Source organism: Amphiprion ocellaris, chromosome 7 (assembly GCF_022539595.1).
Source record: "Amphiprion ocellaris isolate individual 3 ecotype Okinawa chromosome 7, ASM2253959v1, whole genome shotgun sequence".
NCBI classification, from domain to species: Eukaryota; Metazoa; Chordata; class Actinopteri; family Pomacentridae; genus Amphiprion; species Amphiprion ocellaris.
The window spans coordinates 21,368,362-21,389,530 of record NC_072772.1 but is presented as its reverse complement, the minus strand read 5'-3'; the positions used below and the strand labels follow the sequence as shown (position 1 = coordinate 21,389,530).

Below are 21,169 nucleotides of genomic sequence, written 5' to 3'. Positions count from 1 at the left end.
TAAAAAATGATACTGCACATCAAATTACAATATTTGTCTGAAAAATTGCAATGAGATCTATTTCTCAAGTTGTTCAGTCCTTTTGAGAGACAGATTATTGTCACTGTTCTAGGTTTGTCAGCAGTTTCAAAGCAGGAAGAGACAGGCTTCATTACAGGGATCATCATTCAGAAAAATCAATCCTTTCTTTGTCATAGCACACAGACTGACTGAATAGTGTGTTCAATAAAGGTTTTATCAGGTCAGACTAGCCAGTGGTTTTGGTAAAATAAGCCCATACTAGTTCCTTAGTCTGTTGTGGTGGTCTGTATGATGGGCTGAGGAGCAGGGTGCAGTCAGGCAGCATTGTGTTTTCACCTACAGCTACAGCTTCTCTCCATATAAGGCCTGCTGGGTATAAATAAGACTAAGAGGCTCTCTATCCATAGGAGAGCAGGGACAGATGTGAAAGAGAGAGGGTAGGGAAGATAAAAAGGTGTGGGATGAGTAAAAGTAAAAGGAGTCAGGTGGAGGGTAATGAAGAAAGAGGCTGTGAAGGACGAAGTAGAGGAGCAGCAGCAGCAGCATAGATATGCACTGGATAAAAAAGGGTGGGAATGGGGGTTGGAGAGGCAGAATGTTTTGAGTTCCTTCTCAGCAAGTCACCACCTGCCCCTGTTGTTGCTGGAATTGTCTGACGGTCGTGGCAGAATGTGTGTCTGTCATGAACTGTGCATTCCAGTATCCACACTACCATATTATATAGTATGCCAAAAGAAGATTCATTATGTCCTGATACATGGTACGTCAAATGTAATATGCTAAAAATACCAGGATTTCATGCTACATCCAGTTTCTGCCTCTCTGGGCATTCTGACCCACAATCATCTGCACAGTGGAAGATAAGCCACGTATGTCACAGTGTCTCTGTCGACTAACAAGACTGAGTGCACAAATGGCTAATCTCACACTCCAGACTGCAATTGATGTACAAGCAAGACAGTTGAAGCTTAAGGTGCAATACTATGATGAATTTATGTCCCAGTTATTTGCATACTTCATGCAACGGTACGTACTCTGTGAGGGCACCTCTGCAGTACAAACTGAAAGTAAAAAGTAATTTAAATGCAGGATTGACTTTTGTCAATTCATGCTTTCTGCAAGATGTTTGTTTATGCTATGAGTTATGATTAGAAAAATAAAGATATACTTGTTGAGAGTGGTTATCTTACCATTTTCCTTTACTTTTGTGTTACATGTACACTAATTTAATTTCCCATTGCTAGATATAGCTGCCGGCACGGCGTCACTGTAACCATGACGTGAACACTGTGTCAGTTACCTGCTGATGATCACACGATTGCGATCCTACTACAAATTGACTGTGATTTATCAGTTGGAAATCATTCAAGGAACAAATGATTAAACTGTGGGGTGTTTCTGAGTCCCATCAATTCCTGCTGCCCGCTACATATTTAGGTCATGTGATGTAGCAAACCCCAGCCAGACAATGGTGAAGCTCCTGATGTTTCACAAAGCCTTTATTTAGGTTCAGCCTCAGCCTTATTTTGAACACAAATTCACCTTTCTGTCCTTCACTCATTTCTTCACCATAAGAGCTTGTCTCCATTCCAGCTAGGTGCTTCTAAGTTTAGACACATCCTTTGCTAGACAGCAACAGCGTGGAACCGTTTTCTTTCATCTTTATGTGAATTTTTGGACTTTTCAGCAACGTCTTCATCGTGTCAAGAAATCGCTTCTTAGATAAACACTTCCTGTGCCGCTGGAATAGTGACAAAATAAAAGTCCATAACATTGAAAATACGCCTTCAAAATAAAAGCAGTTATTTTTAACACTAGCAAAACAAAGGCTTGCAAAAAGTGATGAACTGATCAACAGACCTTTGTAAGAGTAAATTACATGCAATTCGGTATCCATACATAACATGCACATGCATAACACATGCCTGTGTTCAGCGCAAGGTCATTTTTTATTAAAGATTTCATCTGTTGGAAATTACACGTCAACTGAGCAGCCTTGGCGGAGTACTGCGCTCTCTGAGTGCTTTTCTAGTTTGTATTATTCTCTACATTTTAGATTAATGCTAAAGATTAACACTTTTTTGTTTACAACATAATTTCATATGTATTCTTGTATAGTTTTGATGTCTTCAGTATTAATCTACAATGTATGAATGCATGAATTAAATAAAAAACATTGAATGAGAAGGTGTGTCCATATTTTTGACTGGTACTGCATTTTTGTATTCTACTTGCGCTGTGTACATGATGTGTTCTGCATCAATAATCATTCTTTTGGCTTGATTTCCTATAGCAGAATAGTTTCTAATAATGTGAAAATGGTATACTGAAAATAACAATTTGAAGCCGGTGCATGCTTGATTAGAAAAATTCGGACATTGATCATACCCAACATCAATACCAAAAGAGACAGATGTGTACCATTTCTTATCATTTTTGTGTCATATTTATACAAGCAAAAACTTTTGCCTTTAACATAAAGATGTTACAGTCCCATAAAGATTGAACACAGGCTTTCAAGATTTTTTACATGTATAAATCACATTGCACAATAATTATTTAGATTCCTCTATTATTTATGCAATCATGTTGCATGCACATCTGTCAAATAGAAGTCTGCAGAAGTATTGCAGTACTGCAGCCATATTTAAAGTATTGATTTTTAGTTGTGTGCTATCATCGATTACAGTGAGCTAATGATTGACCTGCAAATCTAGAGCCACGACCTGTCAGATACAGGGATGATATCGTGTTAATGAGATACAAGTCTGTTTGACTTCTTATCAGTTGTGCAACACTGGTTTATCAGCACATATAATTCTCCAGACAGCATTATGGAAAGTCCTTTTATTATTTAAATGTTTGAAGTATTGCTCAGCAACCACCCTGATTTGTCATAGTAGGAAAGTGCATAGCTTTAACTGTTAAAGTCTTCCAGTAAGCTGTCACAGTGAGCCATGTACAGTACTAGTGCTTGAATTAGAACTAAGCCGTCATCAGTTTGTGTGGTTTTCCTAATGTGACATGTCAAAACTTCTCCTGGTAAAAATGACTATTTCATAGTGTATATCCCCATAAAAAATTCCTTCTGCAATCTGTGTTTGTAAGCAGACTCACCAAACTCATTGACCTTGTACAGTGCCTGTATCACAGTGACAACACCAGCTGTAAAAACCCACAGTTTAAAATAGAGTGTTAATTTAGAGCAGTGTTTCATGGTTGGAGCCACGTATCTGAGGCTATTATCGGTCTGAAAATTCAGTGGAAGAACCCACTGTAATCTAAAGCCTTCTGGTAGTGGCTTGGATGGACTCACAACCTTGCTCCATTCACAGAGAAACCTTCTATGCAAGATTTTTAACTGCCTGCTCAGTTCAGCTCAGGATTATGCCTTTCTGGAAGATGCTAGACACTTAAGGAAATGCCTGCATGACCAAAGTGCTGCCACAGTGGAAAAGTGGGAGTGTATGTGTGTGAAGGACAGGGAGTGTCTCCATATTTGGTGTGTGTGAACTGAAAAAAACCCCAAAAAACTGCTGCTCGGTTTCCCTTATTAACTCATTTTCAAGCCTGCTGCTCTTGTCTTTTGTCACTTGGTGTCATATCTGCTCACAGTGGCAGCATCTCACTTTGCTATGGTCTGGTACACATGGACACACACACGCTAACACACCCACTGTGGTGACTCACTTAACCCAGAGCACTGGGGCCAGCTAGAAAGAGGCACACTAAGTAGGTGGCAGGGAGAGAGAAACAGGAACAGCTTGAGTGTGTTTGGCCCCTGAGAACCTCCTTGTGTCAATATAGTGCTAGGCCACCATAAGCTGACAGACCGCTGGTTATGTCAGAAAACACACACACACACACACACACACACACACACACACACACACACACACACACACACACACACACACACACACACACACATTCGCCCTCATTTAATAACTTCATTCCTCCTCACTGTGACACTTTCACCATCTGTCACCAACTTCCTGCATCTCATCCTCTTTTTCTGATACTTCTCTTTCGTCGTATTTCTCTCTCTCCTGCCCCCTCGTCTCTGTTTCCCTGGTCTTGTTTGCCGCCCACATGGCTTGCATTCTTTCGCTCTGACATCACAGCCGCCCTGCACTGCCATTTATTTTTTCTCCTCATTTTTTTTTCTGTCTCATTCTCTTTGGTCCCTTGCCTCCTTTGGCAGCCCAGTAAAACTGATATACAAGGTTGAAATGGTGAGAAAAAGAATGAAGAGTGAGAGAGGGCGGGAAAGTGGAAGCTTGAGGGCAGAAGATGCTGCTGGAATGACAGTCTGGCTAATGTCAAGATCTTCTGTGTAATGATGTGTTTTGATGGGGGGAGTAACATCTAGATTTAGAGGTACTTTAAGCAGACATTTAATGGTTCAAAGGGGCACTTTGGATTTTCTTCATTCAGTGATTTATGGCTGCTGAGTTTGGGTTTGATCCTTCTCTGGCTTTTGTCTCACAGCTTTCAATGACAGTTGTACTCTACAGCAAAGGAAGGCCAAAAGTTCATGTAATATTTATTGTTAAAGTTATTGTAATGACTCGTATTAGTAGCAATTACAAGCGGTGCTTTGTTATGATGGAGGAACCTGCGGAGTGTCAGGAGGAAAGCCAGGCCTGCTGAAAAGGAAACAATACATAGAAACAGACAGAGAAAGGCGTGTGATGACGAGACTCAAAAATCATCTTAAAGTACTGTGTGAGGCTTTATTAAGCTTAGATGGAGATACAAAAACACCAAACCTCACCACTTAGCTTTAGAACTAATAATATTCTCATTTTTTTTAAATTGCCAAAGACAAGATGTTCTTCATAAATCATTGGACAATCTCTCACGTCACAGTTCAGAGGACTACGGAGCCAAATTCCCCTAAATTAGGTGTGTTCCTCTAACATGACTTATAGCTTTGCTGAAGAATGCAGACATATTGCTTTTGGTTGAAGTCCAGCTATAGCGTAATTCCGCCCACTGGGACTGAGGTTTTAGATGACGTGTAACGTGATTCTTGAGCGCACTGTAATGGACACGGGTGGGGTCATCATATGGACTGTATGTCTGTCTGATAGAGGACATTTTTATAGAGGATGTTTGTGCTTTCAAACCTACCATCTAATTTTATTCCGGTATCCTGTCTTAATATTATCTGTGCAAACTTGAACATATTTTTCTCCCTCCTGATTAAGCAGAATCAATTAATCCTGGGCTAATCTTCCTGACGCCAAACATGATGTTGGTTCATGCTGCTATTTAGTAACAAGGTCTGGCCTCTAGTGGTATTACTGATGTCACAGCCTGGTATATATCGACATCCTTAATGCCTGGGATTCGTCAGTATGATGAAACCTTTGCAGCAATCTGAATGCGAACCGTGTGACTTTATGATGAAGGGTGTGCTTAGTGTGATGCAACAGTGCAGCATTGATAGAAAGTGCATCCCAAAAGCTTATGAGTAATGTTAAAGCTATTGCTAGCAATAGGATTTCACTGATGTAGGCTTTTCAGAGCTGATTCTACAGATTTGTGCATGAGGGTACTTGTATACATAAAATATTTGACATTAAGTATCTTTAATTTTTATCATTTTATACCAAAAAAACCATCACTACCTCCTAAAATACTATTTTGTTACTGTCAGAACCAACAGGAGTAATGTTTGTAATCACAATTACAAATACTAATTGTTTTGTGTGTATCTTTGAGGTTGAATAAAGGGGTTGAGCTCATGAGTCAACATTTGTAAAGTTGATTTCTTATAGTTCTTTAAATTGTGCACTGCATATATGTGTATTTGCTTGAAGTGTTCTTTGATGCCTGCTAGGTGTGTTTGCTCATCACCCCCACCAACAGTTCGTTAGTGAAACAGCATGACACTGACAACAAATAAGCATCTGTGGCGTTACTAGTCCTACAAAACTTCACAGGGGACTTTTATAGCAGTAGATTAATCTCAGAGGTATGTGTCACTGGCTCGTGATATTTATTTGGATTGCAACAATCCTGCTTATTCCACTTTTGTACCTCTTGGTACTGTCAATTTCAGATTGTTATTATAATTACTGATTTCAGTTCAGTCCAGTACCAGTTTACTTAACAGCGTGGAAAATACTGTAATAACTTTTTGTAATGACGTTCAGACATTTCAGTGGTTTTTAAAGCTCAGCCACAGCCTGTTGAATGTCATAACACTGAGAACGAATCTGTATTTGATGTGGGTTACTCATGTTAAAATTAGTTCACATAATAAGGTCAGCATCTGTGCTACTACTGATCAGGCCAATCAGATCTGTGCATCCCTAGTGAATTATTTTTACCTTGTGTAAAAGCAAACAGTACAGCAGTGTAATATTACTTTAGTGAACTATAGTTTTATGATGCTAGAAAATGGTTGTCATGCCTCTGTAGTGTTTTTGCTCATAGTTAGGGTCAAGGTTTGCTGAACAGAGGAAGTGCATACTTAACATGCACTGCATATTTAGCATTAGTGTAATAGTTTAAGGCATTGCAAATGACAACTTTCATAACAAATATTTGGTGTATGAGTCATTACTATGAACACACTAGCACAGATGTAAATTTATTGAGCATATACAGGATGGTGTGATGAGGCTTAGCAATCAGTTGGTGGCACGCTCCACTGTGGGTTTAGAGGGCAAACGACACTGTGTGGTAGCAGTTGTCTTTTGTTTACTTGAAGCAGCTGCTGGAGACATCACTTTTAGCTACACTTTAGCTGTTTGTTGCAGTTTCCCTCTGCTGTGATGAATGAATGAGTCTAATGGCATGGAGTAATGTCAGGAAGGAAAAGATTACACAACGTTACACATTCTTTAGTTGTGCTGAAGCACGAGAAGAACAGTCATGCAGATAAGCGTTCTACAGGCTAAGTCACATCAGAGTAGTACAGTGCCTTTCAGTGTTAGCTCCTAATAAACATGGCAAATTAGTGCCGTATGATGTTACATGACGACATGTTCCCAGGACATGTTTGTGGACCATATGGGCAATGCAGGGAGAGTGGAAAATTTCTATATATATCCAAGATAATTCTGAGCAAACTCTGTTGAAGAGGAAGTGAGAGAGGAAAGAAGAATTTAAGGGGAGGGGAGCCGAGGAGAGAGAGGGTGCTCGAGGGGAAAGTGAAGTTCCCATTTCTGATTTCCCACGGAGTCGAGATCACATGCAATTCAGGCAATGGCACTTAAGTTTTTCTTTTTAAATTCCCTCAATCTAAACAACATGATGTTTAATTTGGTGTTTTCACTACACTAGTGTGTATGTGTGCAAACCAGCACAGGCTGTGTTGTAAGTAGGAAGGAAGGGCACACACATAAGCACACATATTGAGTGTTTGGTAAAACCCTGCAATCATTAACCCTTCACGGACCTCAGACCTGGACCATATAACCATATGTCTTGTACAAATAAAATAAATTAGATGCACCTCCTGTGATGCACCGGCTGTGTTAGGTATCAAAGCCTGCAATTGAAAAGATCCACTGATGGTGCAAGGGCAGGTATAAAACAATGTTTGTATTGTTTCCATGGCTTTATGACCCTCGTGCAACTTTTGTGCCATATCATTTATAGATTCACAGTCGTAAAAGACACCCTGAATGTGCTGTATTGTTGTCTCTGCTGGTGCTTAGGAGCAGGAGTGGTTATCAGGTAGTATGCTCCATCTGCTGCTAGTGAATCATTGAGGATGATAAGAATCTGCTGTTTTGTGAGGAGAAAAAAAAAACAGCCCTGATCGATGCAATGTCCACCTACCCTTAAACAGTTAACCTGATCCAAGAGGCATGGAATATTAGTGTGGACAAGAGCAGGGGATAATAAAGGGTTAAAGGCTGACAGCTGAGCAAGATACTGGTGGTCAGATAGAGCCCCTCCTCCCTCCAACTCAGCACAAATATGCTGCTTCAGCATGTGCCTGCAGAAACACACACTGATCCACACACCTTTACAACCCTCACACTTGCCAAAAGTCTTTTTGAGCCAGAGACATTAGCACACATGAATAAATGAAAGAATCCAGCGAGATATGATGGGTGTTTAACAACTGTAACTCTCTATCTTCTCTTGTATCTTTGCCTGTTTCCTGCTGTCTGTCCAGTGTATCTCATACACTGGTGAGAGAGAGACACCCACAGAAAGGGAGAGAGAGAAAGAGAGGGGGAGAGCGTCTGGAAAACATTACTGGGATTCCTGCAGCAGGGGCTCTGATTATACTGGCAGTGGAGAAAGAGAGAGAGATTGGAGTGAGAGGGGCATCAAACGAGGTGTGCAGAGTTTAAATTCTGGCACAAACACTGAGAAGCCCAGTACAAAGTGTTTGTTTTTTTCTTGCTCCATCTGATTACACATTTAGAGTTATCTTCAGGCTTTTCGATTCATGCCTCTGCAAAACTTAATAGCTCCTCTGTTCAAAGTAAATGGATCTGACCAGTAGAGGGCAGTGTGGAGGAGAAACAGTGTGTTTGTTAGTGGGTGTCTCCTTCTGTGGCCCTACTCTTTGATAAGAGATGTTGGTAATGTTCCTCATCTGCAGATGAGCACACTGAGCCTTTTTGCTGCTATAGAGGTCCACTGGTAATGAATATGTGTGGTGCAGTCATGTATGCTGTTGTCAAGAGCTGTGATAGTGAGTGAAACCTGAGTTTCTTTTCCTCAGTTGAGCAGTTTGTGAAAAGAGCCTTTGTGCTAAATGAAAGACTTATGAAGCATCTTTATTTTCTGGGTTTAGGAGCTTCAAGGAAAAGTAATTAGAAGCATGAATAGAATGACCTTGGCCAAGACTCGAGCTGAGCCCTGTGAGCCTCAGAGCTGACGAGGTAAATGGAGACTTAGAAGGCAGTTTAGGTTTCTGCAAAGAGAGGAAAAACCTCTTTCTCTGTCCCTAAGTCTCATTTATTTCTCCTGTTTTCATTTCCAGTTCCTTCCTACTTTTCACACACATACACTTTTGGCACAAAATCTGGACTTGTTCAGGTGTGTGTAGGTAGCAGACAAAGATATCTACGTCTGATGTTGAGACATGTAATATGAAGTACCAGCAAGCTCTAATTCCTTGGATTTATGGGCTTATTCTGTTAGATCTGCAGGAAGGAGCGAGTCATCCTAATGAGGCCTATAAAACCTGGCTTTCCTGCTGCTGCTCTGCTCTTTGAAGCTGCAGCTTGTAGCTTCTTCCACCTATTTAAAATGCCCTGCTTTAGCCTTTTACCCTGTTTTTATGGTTGTGTTGCATGTTGACAACTAGATGTCTCAGAAAAGAAATGTGTCTTACTTTTCAGGGTTTTTTGCACATTAAAAGGGAAATAGAGGAAAAACAATGAGATGCTTAGCTTAGCATGATGACTGGGGTGAGCACCAAACCTCTGTCCAACTGTTAAAACAATTTGCGGTTGTCAACTCTGAGAAGTCACTGGAGTGGAAGAATTAGTCCATTCTTTTAGCTAAGCTAAGCTAGTTGTCTGCTGCTTTTGCTTCTTATGCTTCACACTTGTGTGAAAGTGGTATTGAGCTGGTCTTCTAATAAGTCAGTTTACCAAAACAATTTCTTTAAGGCGGGGTTATCCAACTTTATACAGAAATTTATTTAAATACGCTACCATTTAAAAGGTGAGGGCCACTTAGAAATGCCCTTACTTTTGAAAGAAAAGTTGTTGTTTTCAATGAAGATAACATTAAATGAATGATAAATCCAGTCTAGACATTGTTAATGTGGTAAATGACTATTCTGGCTGGAAACGGCTGATTTTTAATGGAATATCTCCATAGAGGAACAGAGGAACATTTCCAGCAACCATCACTCCTGTGTTCTAATGCTACATTGTGTTAGCTAATGGTGTTGAAAGGTTAATTGATGATTAGAAAACCCTTGTGCAATTATGTTAGCACATGAATAAAAGTGTGAGTTTTCATGGAAAACATGAAATTGTCTGGGTGACCCTCAAACTTTTGAACAGTAGTGTAGTTGTTTTGCCAAAACAGAAATTAAGCAATTAAGCACGTTCTGCTGATCAAAAACAAGGTTTGTACGCACATGCTAAGCTTACTAACAGGTGATTGCAAGACTCATATCACTGTCAAATTTTCAACTAGCCCTCATTAATGTCTGTGTATTAGTCAGCAAGTGTAGTGGAAACTTGTCTTCCTCTTTGTTCTCAGCAGCACACGCCCATTGCCTGTAATATGTCAGTTGTTATTAGTGTTAACAAGCAGATGCATTAGACTGCTGAGGCCTTTGATCTGCAGCAGCCGGGTGTACGTGTGCAGCAGTGGTCTGGAGTAATTATCCTCCTTGTAATGATGTTGGGGTAATGATGGGAAGTCCTCATGCATGCATGCATGCGTGCATCATTATACACATGTATGTTGTGGGTGTGTATTATATGTTTGAGCTGGATGCAGCGAGGATCAAGAGCTATGTTTATGACAGGGGGACTGCTGTCTGGTTTGTGCTCCGGCTTGTAAATCTCAGAGTGGAGGAAAGCAGGGAGCGAGGGAGGAGGGAGGGAAGGAAAAGGAAACCCAAAGCTTCAAATAAATGATTATTTATCGGCTCATGCAGCATTTACTACTTAAGAGTTTCCCTTTTTCACACAGTCACACTTGGATGCACACACACACAGCCTTTACCCCTTTGGCATCGAGACACATTTTTCCTTTCTCATCCTTTTTTTTCTCTCCAGGGGTGGTTAAAGCCAGATGTATGTGTGTGCATATTGATGTGGGATGTGTAATCTCTCTTGTACCCCTTTTCCCTTTTTTTTAAAGGCAGACAAAGAGCAAGCAAGTAAGTTTTGAGCTTGTAAGTATTGGATTGAGGAGAGGGCGACAGGGAAAACAAGCAATGAGGGAGAGTCAAGGAGGGGGGTTGTGTGTCACCCAACACAGGGACTATTTCCTCTGAAGGGAGGGAGAAGAAAAGTGGGTGAACGAGTGGCGAGCAAGAGAGACAGAGTGAGGTGTGTGTTGAGTGTGTGCGAGCAGCAGTAAGAGGAGAAGCTATGGCAGCTGGCTCTCAGGACGGAGGGGAGAGCTTCTAAAAACAAACTCTCGGCTAAATAGTGGTCGTGACGCGGCGCTGGAGGCCACATTCTTATAGCCGGACTGTCGGAGCTGTGGGAAACAAAAAACCCTGTCCAAATCACTCGAGAGCGGGGCAGGAGCCATGAAGTACAGACCGCTGGTAAGACCCCAGGGCACACGTTCATCTTGCACAAAAAGTCGCTCAGAACATGGTGAAGTCACTTTTTAGTGTGAATCCATGAGGTGAGCAAGTTTGGACTCAGGAGTAAAAGGTAAGGCGTTATCTGCATGATGGGCTTGCTTGTGGCCAGGGTCTTTAAGTTGTGAATGGAATTTATTAGAGTGCAAGAGGAAGTTTTCGGGAGCTGCTCTATTAGTAGCAAGTACCTAGACGGGTATTCAAATTGCGTAACAGCCTTGATAATGTGCTTGTGAGCCTGAAGGACACAGGTGAGGGCAATACAGGTGAAAGTGAAATTCTCCAGTGTGGTTGGCTTCACGTTCACCTGACAGGTCTTTCTCTTGCTATTTTCAGTCAGTCTCCTCCTTGATCTCAGCATCCTCACCCATCTTGACTCTGTATTTGTCATATTGATGCTAGATTTGTTTGATATCTGAAAAGGCATGTCCTCATCTGTGTGTGTGTGTGTGTGTTTGCACTGCCCCAGGGCGAGGCAGTCACATGGTGGTGTTGTATGGCTGGACGGCATTCTTTGGTATTCATTGAAATTAAGAGTGACCATGTTAATGAAAAACATGTGTGACTTTAAATCATTTATTTTCTATTATTAATAATCAACAGTGTGCTTGAAGTCAGGAAAAACCCCACATTCTGGCATCCAGAAGGTTTTGATCAACTTTAGGATCCCTCTCTGACTCTGTGTGTGTGTGTGTGTGTGTGTGTGTGTGTGTGTGTGTGTGTGTGTGTGTGTGTGTGTGTGTGTGTGTGTGTGTGTGTGTGTGTGTGTGTGTGTGTGTGTGTGTGTGTGTGTGTGTGTGTGTGCGCACGCATGTGAATGAAGATGGAAGTTTGACACATTTGTCAGGATCGTACAATCCACCTAGAGATTCCTGACACAGTTGTCATTGTTGCCTGCAGGGCATCATCTGACTTCAGTTCAGTAGGTAGTTTATGTTGGGCTCGTCTCGCTCTCTTCAGACTTTCCTCTACAGTCACCATCTAGATTCCGTTCAGTCTTAGCTGTGATGAAGTGAAAAGCTTCTAGATTTCTCAATAAACCAGCTTATTGCGCCTGGAAGACAAATCTAATGTCGGGTCGGGTAAGTTAAAGTTAGTACATTCTTTTGGATTGACTGATTGATTAATGAACAGCTCATGAATATAACTTGCAATAACTTAAACGTATGTAGCTTACCTTAAAGGTAAAGGGAAGTCACTGAAGTTGAATGGGCTAGTCAATGATTCTTGTCATTTTCAAGTAAAGCTATTCACAAGCGAGTTTCAGTGTTACCCGCATGCTGTGCTACAAGGTATGTGCCTCCTCTGCCTGTTGAGTATCGATGAATGAACAGGAACTCGCCTGTACTAAAATGTCTGGTTCAGTGTCAGTACTATTCAGTATTTGAGTTTCTGCTTTGGACATTGGAGCAATCTGTGTTCTTTTGAAATCCACCACTGTTGCTCTTGGTGAAGTAGATTCTAACACGCACGGCAGCTTATTTGTTGATATGTCACAAAGAGATAGAAAATAGAAAAATGTGATGCTTAAGTGAGTCCAGACTAGAGATATTGTCCTTTCATTTGCTCCCTGCCCCCTCCAGAAAGATCAAAGTTCAGGGAAAGCTAAAGAATGGCACACCTAGCGCTAATAGGAATGCAGAAAAGTTGCAACTTGCTCAGGTGTTGCTGCTGGTCTTTAATGATGTATTGACCAGAAATGCTATAGAGAGTACTCCCAGCTGCTGCTGGCAGGGTGATTTTTGCAGCATGCAGGAGACTCAGTTAGCTCACCACACCTGTCTGACTGCTCTGCAGAACTACAGTATCTCACTGTCTCTTCACAATGATATGAACACACTCCTGTGAAGCCCGGAGGTGTGTCACCATGGTAATAATAATCTAAATGTTAAAAAGCTTGGATCCTATCTCTAACCCTGTACAGGTGAGCAATGGGAAAATGCTTCAGCGTTGATTTATCATCTGTGTTCAGTTTTACCTGCACAGGCTTGTGTTAACTTGGGCTGTGCTTCACTTACACCTGCTTGCTAAAGTATTCTATCTTTAGAGCTTAGTGAAAGTCTGATAGGGAACTCCCCATGTAGTCATTTGTTGTAATTTGTTGACCACTTCCCTGTATAATTAAGCATTATGATTCGAACCTAACCAAGCAAAAACAGAGCACCATCAGCTCTTGCACAGCTCACACTTGGCATCATTATGTCCTCACTATATTTTCACAAGAGCAACATTCATGTCTCAAAAACCAGTCGGTATTTCTTCCCTTCATGCCCTTTCGTTTCTACCCGCTAGTGCAGAACAGAGGAGAGAAGAACAGAAATCGGTGCCAGACATCTGATTCACAGTGGAAAAATGTAGGAAAAAAGGGTAAAACATTCTGGAAGCAGCTAACTTCAATTTGGTTATCATTACAGAACATTCACAAATCATGTGAAACAGAAGCCAGGAGAAAATGTTTTTCCCTCAAACAGCAGTGACTTCTATGCTTCTCCATCCCCCCATTTTTTGCATATTTAACCTGCATCTTTTACATGCGCAGATGTGCGACTCCAGTTGGTTTAAGCAATCTGGAGCCTGATTTGTTTATTAGCCCATTAAATCCATTCTGTCTGAGAAAGATACATTACATGCAGGATTGCTCTGTATGGCTGTGTTTTACAAATGGAAAAAATGTTTTAGAATGCAAATTTATTTTACAAACACTGACCATGATGATGTTTTAATGAAGTTCCAAAAGGGGCACTACTAATTTTGTACAGGGTGTTGATGGGAGGCATGTCTCAGCCTATGAAACAGTTTTATTTCTTAAACGCTCCAAAATTGAAAAAAATATAAGATTGTATGTTTAAAAAAAAAAAAAAAAAAAAAAAGGACAGCGCTACTCTGATGTCACCCATTGGCTCATGGATTACCATTTTAAAGCCTTGAGTTTGGAATTTTTTGCCATCACCATTTTACGCTTTTGACACTGGGCATAATGGGCGAGTTTTGGATCCACCTGAAACTTGAGGACGTTGCATATAACAGTTTGGTAGTCACAAGGTGGCCCTGCCCTAGAACGTACCCTGCTTTATCATCTATTTTCCTCTAAATGGGACTATAATTTACAAAAAGAACACCATGCTATAATCAAAGACCTCTCAAAAATGAAAGGAAAATGTTTGGTGAGGGAACAAATCCAGTGAGAGGTAGGGTCACTTTCTCAAAGACATCTATACAGTCTTGGTTCTTATTGTAATCAGAGGAGTCGCTTCTTGTGGCTGTTAGAAAGAGCGCAGCTTTAAGGCACTTTTATATTGTCTTTACTTTTCAGACATTTTTTTGTCCATCTTTTACGTACAGTCTAAAAATATACAGAAGACAGCTAATTAGTTGCTTTATGGGAATTACTGGATCTGGAAGTTGAAGAGATTGACCCATATTGGGGACCTTAAAAATATATCTAGGCTTCTGCTGCTTGATTTTGACTGTTCTTTTGTTGGTCTGTCCCTTCTCAGTCCCTCAAACTTCTGAAGAGCAATACTAAACCCTGAAATGTCTTCGTGATAACAATCTAGATAATTCAGTCTGTATTTATGTGGAACTGCAAGTAACCTTTTTTTTTTATAGATTAATGTGAAATATTCCGTATGAATTGCAAAAGGCTGTTCTTAGCTTGCCATAATATTCTGAAGACCAAAGCTCAAGGAACGGAAAACTATTTTCACATTTGAGCAGCTTGAACAAGCACTTTTGACTGAATAATTTAATTGAGTAAATTGTTCAGGCATGAAGTGTTATAAAAGTTACAAATAAAGAAAATGCGTCTAATTTAACATTGTTGAAAGTTTATGCACATTAAACAATACTATGTGCTAGAACTATGATAGAGTTATGTGTAATTAAATGGAGTTGACTGACACTTTTGTAGAATCTACACCATAGAAAGACACTTTAAAATTAACTTTAAATGTAGAAAAAAATTTTGGATCCTATCCAGAAACCTAAAACTGTTTTCTGACAGGTACGTATAAAGCTTAAAAAAGCAAAAGGATAAGATTATTGCTTGATATTGACCAGTAAGATGCGGGAGTGTCAGTACTGATAAAGCAGCACTGGTGTAACACAGGTGAGTCGTCGGAGTGGAAACACTGTCAGGTTTGTCATATTTCACGCCTGGTTTTGCAAGTATTGCCATCTGTTATGTCTTAGAATTCTCATCAGTCTCCATCCACACTTCCATCATGTCCTCTGTATGGTGCATTGAAAGCAGCAGGTTAGAGGAGGTTTACATAAACAGTGTGACATCTGAGCTCTGTGAGCGCACCCAGGGCGATGTAAAGGTCAAGCAGAGAGCTGCTATTGTTCACAGGCTGGCTGGATGATCAAATCCCTCTGCTTTCTCCCCCTTTCTCTGCTTCTCTTAGATGTGGTTGCCTGTTCGGTGTCATTTCAGAGAGGACAGGTTTACTGAATGGAGGAGGAACGACTTACGAAACATGAAATGTTGGTGCAAAATATAGTCAGAAAAAGTGAGATTCAGTAAACTGTGGTTAAAATAGGTGGTGAAAAATACTGAGTGGCCTGATGGACTATTTCGTCTGAATAGTCCCTACACTGGCCCGTACAGATTCTGATAAATGTAGTGTCCTTGTACCAGTTTTTAACAAGAGGTAAGACTGTATATGCCTCACATATCTCTGCACTCACACCAAGTCTCAGTCTACGTATGGATCTAACCAATAGTTTGTGTGAAAATGTTTTGGTAGCACTTTGTATTGAAAACAGCTGATTTTGAATGCAGGTGAGATTTCTATTCTTGTTCTAATTTTTCCTGATTTAAGTCAATATTTTATAGGTTTTAAAAAAGTTGTATTCCTTAAAATAAGGCTTCTAAAATCCTTTAATATTTATATTAGAACTCAGATATTGTATGGTCGTAGAACAATGAGACTAAGAGTCTCTAAGAGTTTCTCCTAACTGACCCATTTATACCTGAGACAAATTTCATGGCAATTCAAGCAGTTATTGCTGAGATATTTCACTCAAAACCACATATTTGCCTCACAGTAGCGTGATTTAAAATTCAGAGTCAAACTTGAAGGACACCAGTCTGTACGATTCATCGTCTGAGAACCACAATTGCCTGTGCAAAAATTCCTAATCCATCCCATAGATGTTTAGATATTGCAGCTGGACCAAAGCAGTGAATTAACCAACCAGTACTACCATCCAATCATATGGGTCAGACGCTAGTGAAAATGGAAGTGCTGGCAGAGAGAGCTGTACCTCTTCAATTCTCTTCTCGCTAACCTGGCTCCAAGCTGCCTTGTTTGCTACACAGGAACTGGAAAACCTGACGACATGTAGGGACCGGGTAGGCACGTACTTGGTGTGTTCCTGAGACCGGGTGGAGGTCCAGTGTGTGGCATTACCCGCAGGAAAGCCAAACAGTGAAAGAAGCTTTGGGAAACAATGAAGTAATGGAGAGTGAGGGTGAGAGACTAACAAGGAGTGAAAGTGAATGAGACATGAGAATGTATAGAAGAGGAAGAGGAGGGGAGAGGTGGGGAAATAAGGCTCTGGTTTCTTTCCTTCCAGACGCCATAATATTTGGAGGGTTTTGGAATAAACCATGACACCTTAATGTAAATGAATGTCATATACTTGCTACAGTGATGTAACCTGTTCCCTGATGATGAATTTCTTTAAATTTCATCTGATCACCCACGCTAAGTCTTTCCCAGGAAAAATCCTCTGCTAAGCAGGAAGTCGTATGTGTCCAGCTGCAGCAACAGCAGCATGTTTGGATTAAGAAAATCAACTGGACAGTTAGCATGAGCCGCGACTGCTAAACTGGCTGAACAGATTCATGACGAAAATCTTTATCACCAGACAATCTTAACCTCTAAGTTAAGAGGGCAAAACACCATCAATACTTTCATTCACAGATGAGAAGAGTGGCGTAAAATTGTCACAGCAATGGCTGATAACAACGACAACACACTTGACACTCTTGATGCACACACACACACACACACACACACACACACACACACACACTCACACACAGCTGCAGTTTCTTTGCTTTCTGAAGAGATGTGTGAAACAAAAGGTCACCAGAGCTCATGGTGACCAGGGAGAGCTGATGGGTGGGAGAGACAGGGATGTATGGGATAGAGTTACCACACATACAAAGTCCCACGTGCACACAAGCTTGTATTAATAAATAATATTAATACCCAAAGGTGTGGACTTGAACCATGTGACTTGGACTGGAGTCGTGAATCTGATGACTTTTGACTCTTGACTGTGCTTTGATTTTAGTTTTCTGATATAACGTTAACTCGATTTCCTCTTCATATATTGAAAATGATGTAAAAAGAATGATCCCAAAAAATCAAGTGAATGGATGTCCTTTGATTCAGTTAAACAACCAATCACAACACAGTAAGTAGCAGGTGCATATTGGTAATATACACAAGGAAATGATCACATGCAGACAACTCCTTAGATGGAAAACTGTGTGAACTGTCATCAATCAATGCCAGTATTGGTGTCCAGTTGCCCATTTGGCAAAATAAAACCTCTTCCTGTTAACTGGTTAATGTTTCTCTGCAAGCTTTTCAAGATTTTCATACAATTTGTTCAAAGACTTGGGCCTGAATGGTCTCGTTAAGGAAATTGACTTGCGACTTGCTGGTCATATTTATTAACAGGACTTGTTGGTCTTGATTAGAAATTTACTGGTTTGAGCAGAAACTTGACTTGGCATTTGTTGATCTTGATTCTGGACATACTGGTTTTGACTGGGAACCTAACATGGGGCTTGCTGGTCTTGAATGTGAAGTTTCAAGCTGAGTCTCAACTTCATAGTTAAGATTTGAGACTTACATTTGACCTGGAAAAGCAACAATTTTGTCCCATTTCTGTCAATACTTCTATTACTGCGGGTGCAGTCCAGAGCTACCTGCTCCTCTCTTTCCTCTCCTATAAATACATCTTTTCTTCTTTGTCTAATACCTGCACCACCCAGTTCTGTCAGTCTGTCAGCATCTTTCCACTGCACTTGTCACTCTTCTTGATGTGCAGCTTGCCTTGAAGCTGCATTTACCACAGTCTGACACCTAGATGTCTAAAAGCCTCCACAGGTGCTGAAGAAGCTTACAGTGAAGGTAACCACTGTGGAATAAAAGGTACAGTTGTACTAATCTTCATTTCATAATCTATTCATAGTCACTTTAGTGTGGTTGTTGTATAGCAAAGGGTCCTATAAAATCCAATAATAAAAGCCTTGTTTTATGAAGAGATTAAATTGAATTGCCCCCCCTTTGGATTTGCGCAATTGTTGCATATTTATGAGGACATGTGAGCCCAAACACACATGCCCACACACATCTTATAGCTTTGATTAAGAAGCACAAGAGGTGGCAGTGAAATCTTGACTCATCATCACAACATATAGTGAGGTGAGTCAGCGCTAATAGCCTCCCCCTTAGCCAGCCCACTTGCCTGTTTAAAAGGCTGTAAAGATAAAATACAGGGTGGTTCAGTTAATTAAAGAGCATAAACAGAACAGGCAATACTAGCTAATGTTATTATGTTTATAGGAACCTGCTGGGGTGGCAGCTCTGTTTCCCTGAAGTTGCACTGTGGACTTAAACACAAAGACCAAGGTCCACAACAGCATCCCATGGTTTCTCCCCATGTGTGAAGCTCCATGGGACACTGCAGCTCTCCTTTGAAAGCATGGATCAAACATATTCATGCATACTTGTGTGAAATTTGAACAAGATGTTGTGCACGTGTGTGTCTGTTCTGCAGTGAAAAGACAAGCTATGCAGTGATTTAATGGACTTGGTGTTGTTGAGGGCGCTGCTGTGTGGAATTTCAGGGAGTATCGTTAACTTTCCAGTACTGTTTAAATAGAGCGATGGGGCAGGACTGCAGTCATAACCTCATATCCGTTATCCTCTCTCTTTATCACCTTTATTCTCCCCTCTGTGTTTTTCCCTCTTGTCTCACTAAGTGCTAATTAATATGTTCTGCCTATCTCCATCTCTTCTCTGTGGTCTCCTGAGGGTTGGAGACTGTTGTACTGCATAACACAACAACAACACCTGCTGTACTTGTGTGTGTGTGTGTGTGTGTGTGTGTGTGTGTGTGTGTGTGTGTGTGTGTGTGTGTGTGTGTGTGTGTGTGTGTGTGTGTGTTTTCTGTCCCTGTACTGGCTGTTGCTGCCTCTACCCTCCAGCACAAGATTTATTGGTTGTACTTTTGTCCAGCTCAGTACATCATAAACATGGATGTCAGTAACATTCGCAATCTTATGCGCAAAACTCAAGCCTGTATTTTAGAAAACGGCTTCCTGAACATACGCGCTGATGACTTCAATCATGTAAGTGCTGCTATTTAACTCAGCATCTGATGCTAAATCTGTCCTCTGTATTTTTTTTGACTTTGTGAAACCTGGGTGGGGTGCACTTGGTCACTTGGGTTGAAGTGATAACTTCTCCCCTCCACATCTTGGCTCCATCTAAGTTTCTAGATGGAAGGATCACTGTTGTAGTCTGTTCTGAAGAAAACTTTGGTTGTTGTGCAAACAGAAACTCTTCCTTTGTTTCTCTGTATGTTTTAGAATGAATGCGAGGTCTGGGAGTGGCTTTTACACTTCAAACAGTGCTTCTTGGCATTGGTCTTCATGTTCTCTACTGGAGGTTGAACAGTCTGGAGGGTCTTGGGATTTTCTCTAAGACCTAGAAGTTGTGATGGGAGCTCATAGGACAGGAGGGACTTGATGAACCTTTTCGAAATATATTTGTGCATTGCAGTGGTAAAATGTGTTGTTTCCAGACTGCAACACATTTATTTATTGTTTTTGTTTTAAAATGTAAAATAAATATCTAAAAACGGACATTTGAAAGCATCATCTTGGACCCTGAATAATTTATGATTGACTGACTATTCCTGTGACATTTTGCTGACTATACAACTGGATGGATGGATGGATGGATGGATGGATGGACAAATGCTTTATTAATCCGGAGGGAAATTCAAGTTTTTTACTTGAGTACTTTTTACAACTAAGTGATGAATCATAATAAGGTAGGTATAATAGTACAGGGTTCCTACACCATATGGAAAAGTATGGTATTAGATTTTAATATCGTCTAGGTTTGGGTAAAAGAGAAGAGAGTCTGAAAAGTACGTGTGTTTTCAGACTATTGTCCCTGTTCTTTTTTTTCTAAAGTTTCTTAGAACAGAATTTCAAAAATCACTGATGTTAGAGACAGTTAGATGTCCCAAAGAGTGTTTTTCATGGCACTTGAAGCAGGCAGCCAGAAAGTTTTAGTGTTGTCAAAAGCAAGACAAGAAATATGGTGTGCGACTAAACACCCACTCCTCTGCACAGCTGCCTCTACACCTGTATGTCACACCCCTATATCTGCGTTCATCATCGTTTCCATGGATACTGTGAATAAAGCAGCACAGATGCAGTGAAAATTGAAATATTTAACTTTGTAACTCAATTCATTTTTCATTCTGATTCATACAGGAGACAGAAATATGGGGGAAGAATAACATTATTTATTCAATATGTTAAGGAAAAAAAATACAAATACAGGTAGCTGGGGTCCTTTAGGCAGAGATATATTGCTCTTCCATGTTGCTGACTGTTTCAGCATTGCATCTTGAATGAAATGTGGTTTACTGAACCTGTCTGGATTAGATGTTGATTAATTTATATGACCTACAATACTTAGAGCTGCAGTCTTCTGATAACTATTTGGCAACATAATCGTGTACACGGTCCATGTAAAACCATTTATCTATTTGTACTCACATGTCAAATATGTTCTGAAAAGCTACAGAGATTTTGAGAAAGCATATTGAAAAGGAAAATAT

The 21,169-nt window shown here is 40.5% G+C and overlaps 1 protein-coding gene across 5 annotated transcripts in view; it reads left to right on the top strand.

Moving 5' to 3' along the window:
• Nucleotides 1-21,169, top strand: part of LOC111562717 (unconventional myosin-Ic) — a 68,919-nt gene that overhangs the window by 19,671 nt on the left and 28,079 nt on the right. The window contains exon 1 of one of the 5 annotated variants that reach the window (XM_023261398.3): nt 11,039-11,245. The exons of 2 other annotated variants lie outside the window; for them this stretch is intronic. In XM_023261398.3, coding sequence (XP_023117166.2) covers nt 11,228-11,245 — 18 coding nt within the window. In that variant the 5' untranslated portion in view covers nt 11,039-11,227. Of the gene's footprint in view, nt 1-11,038; nt 11,358-12,218; nt 12,367-21,169 lie in introns of those variants that run through there. 2 more of the 5 variants (XM_035944064.2, XM_023261400.3) reach the window with 2 other exon arrangements.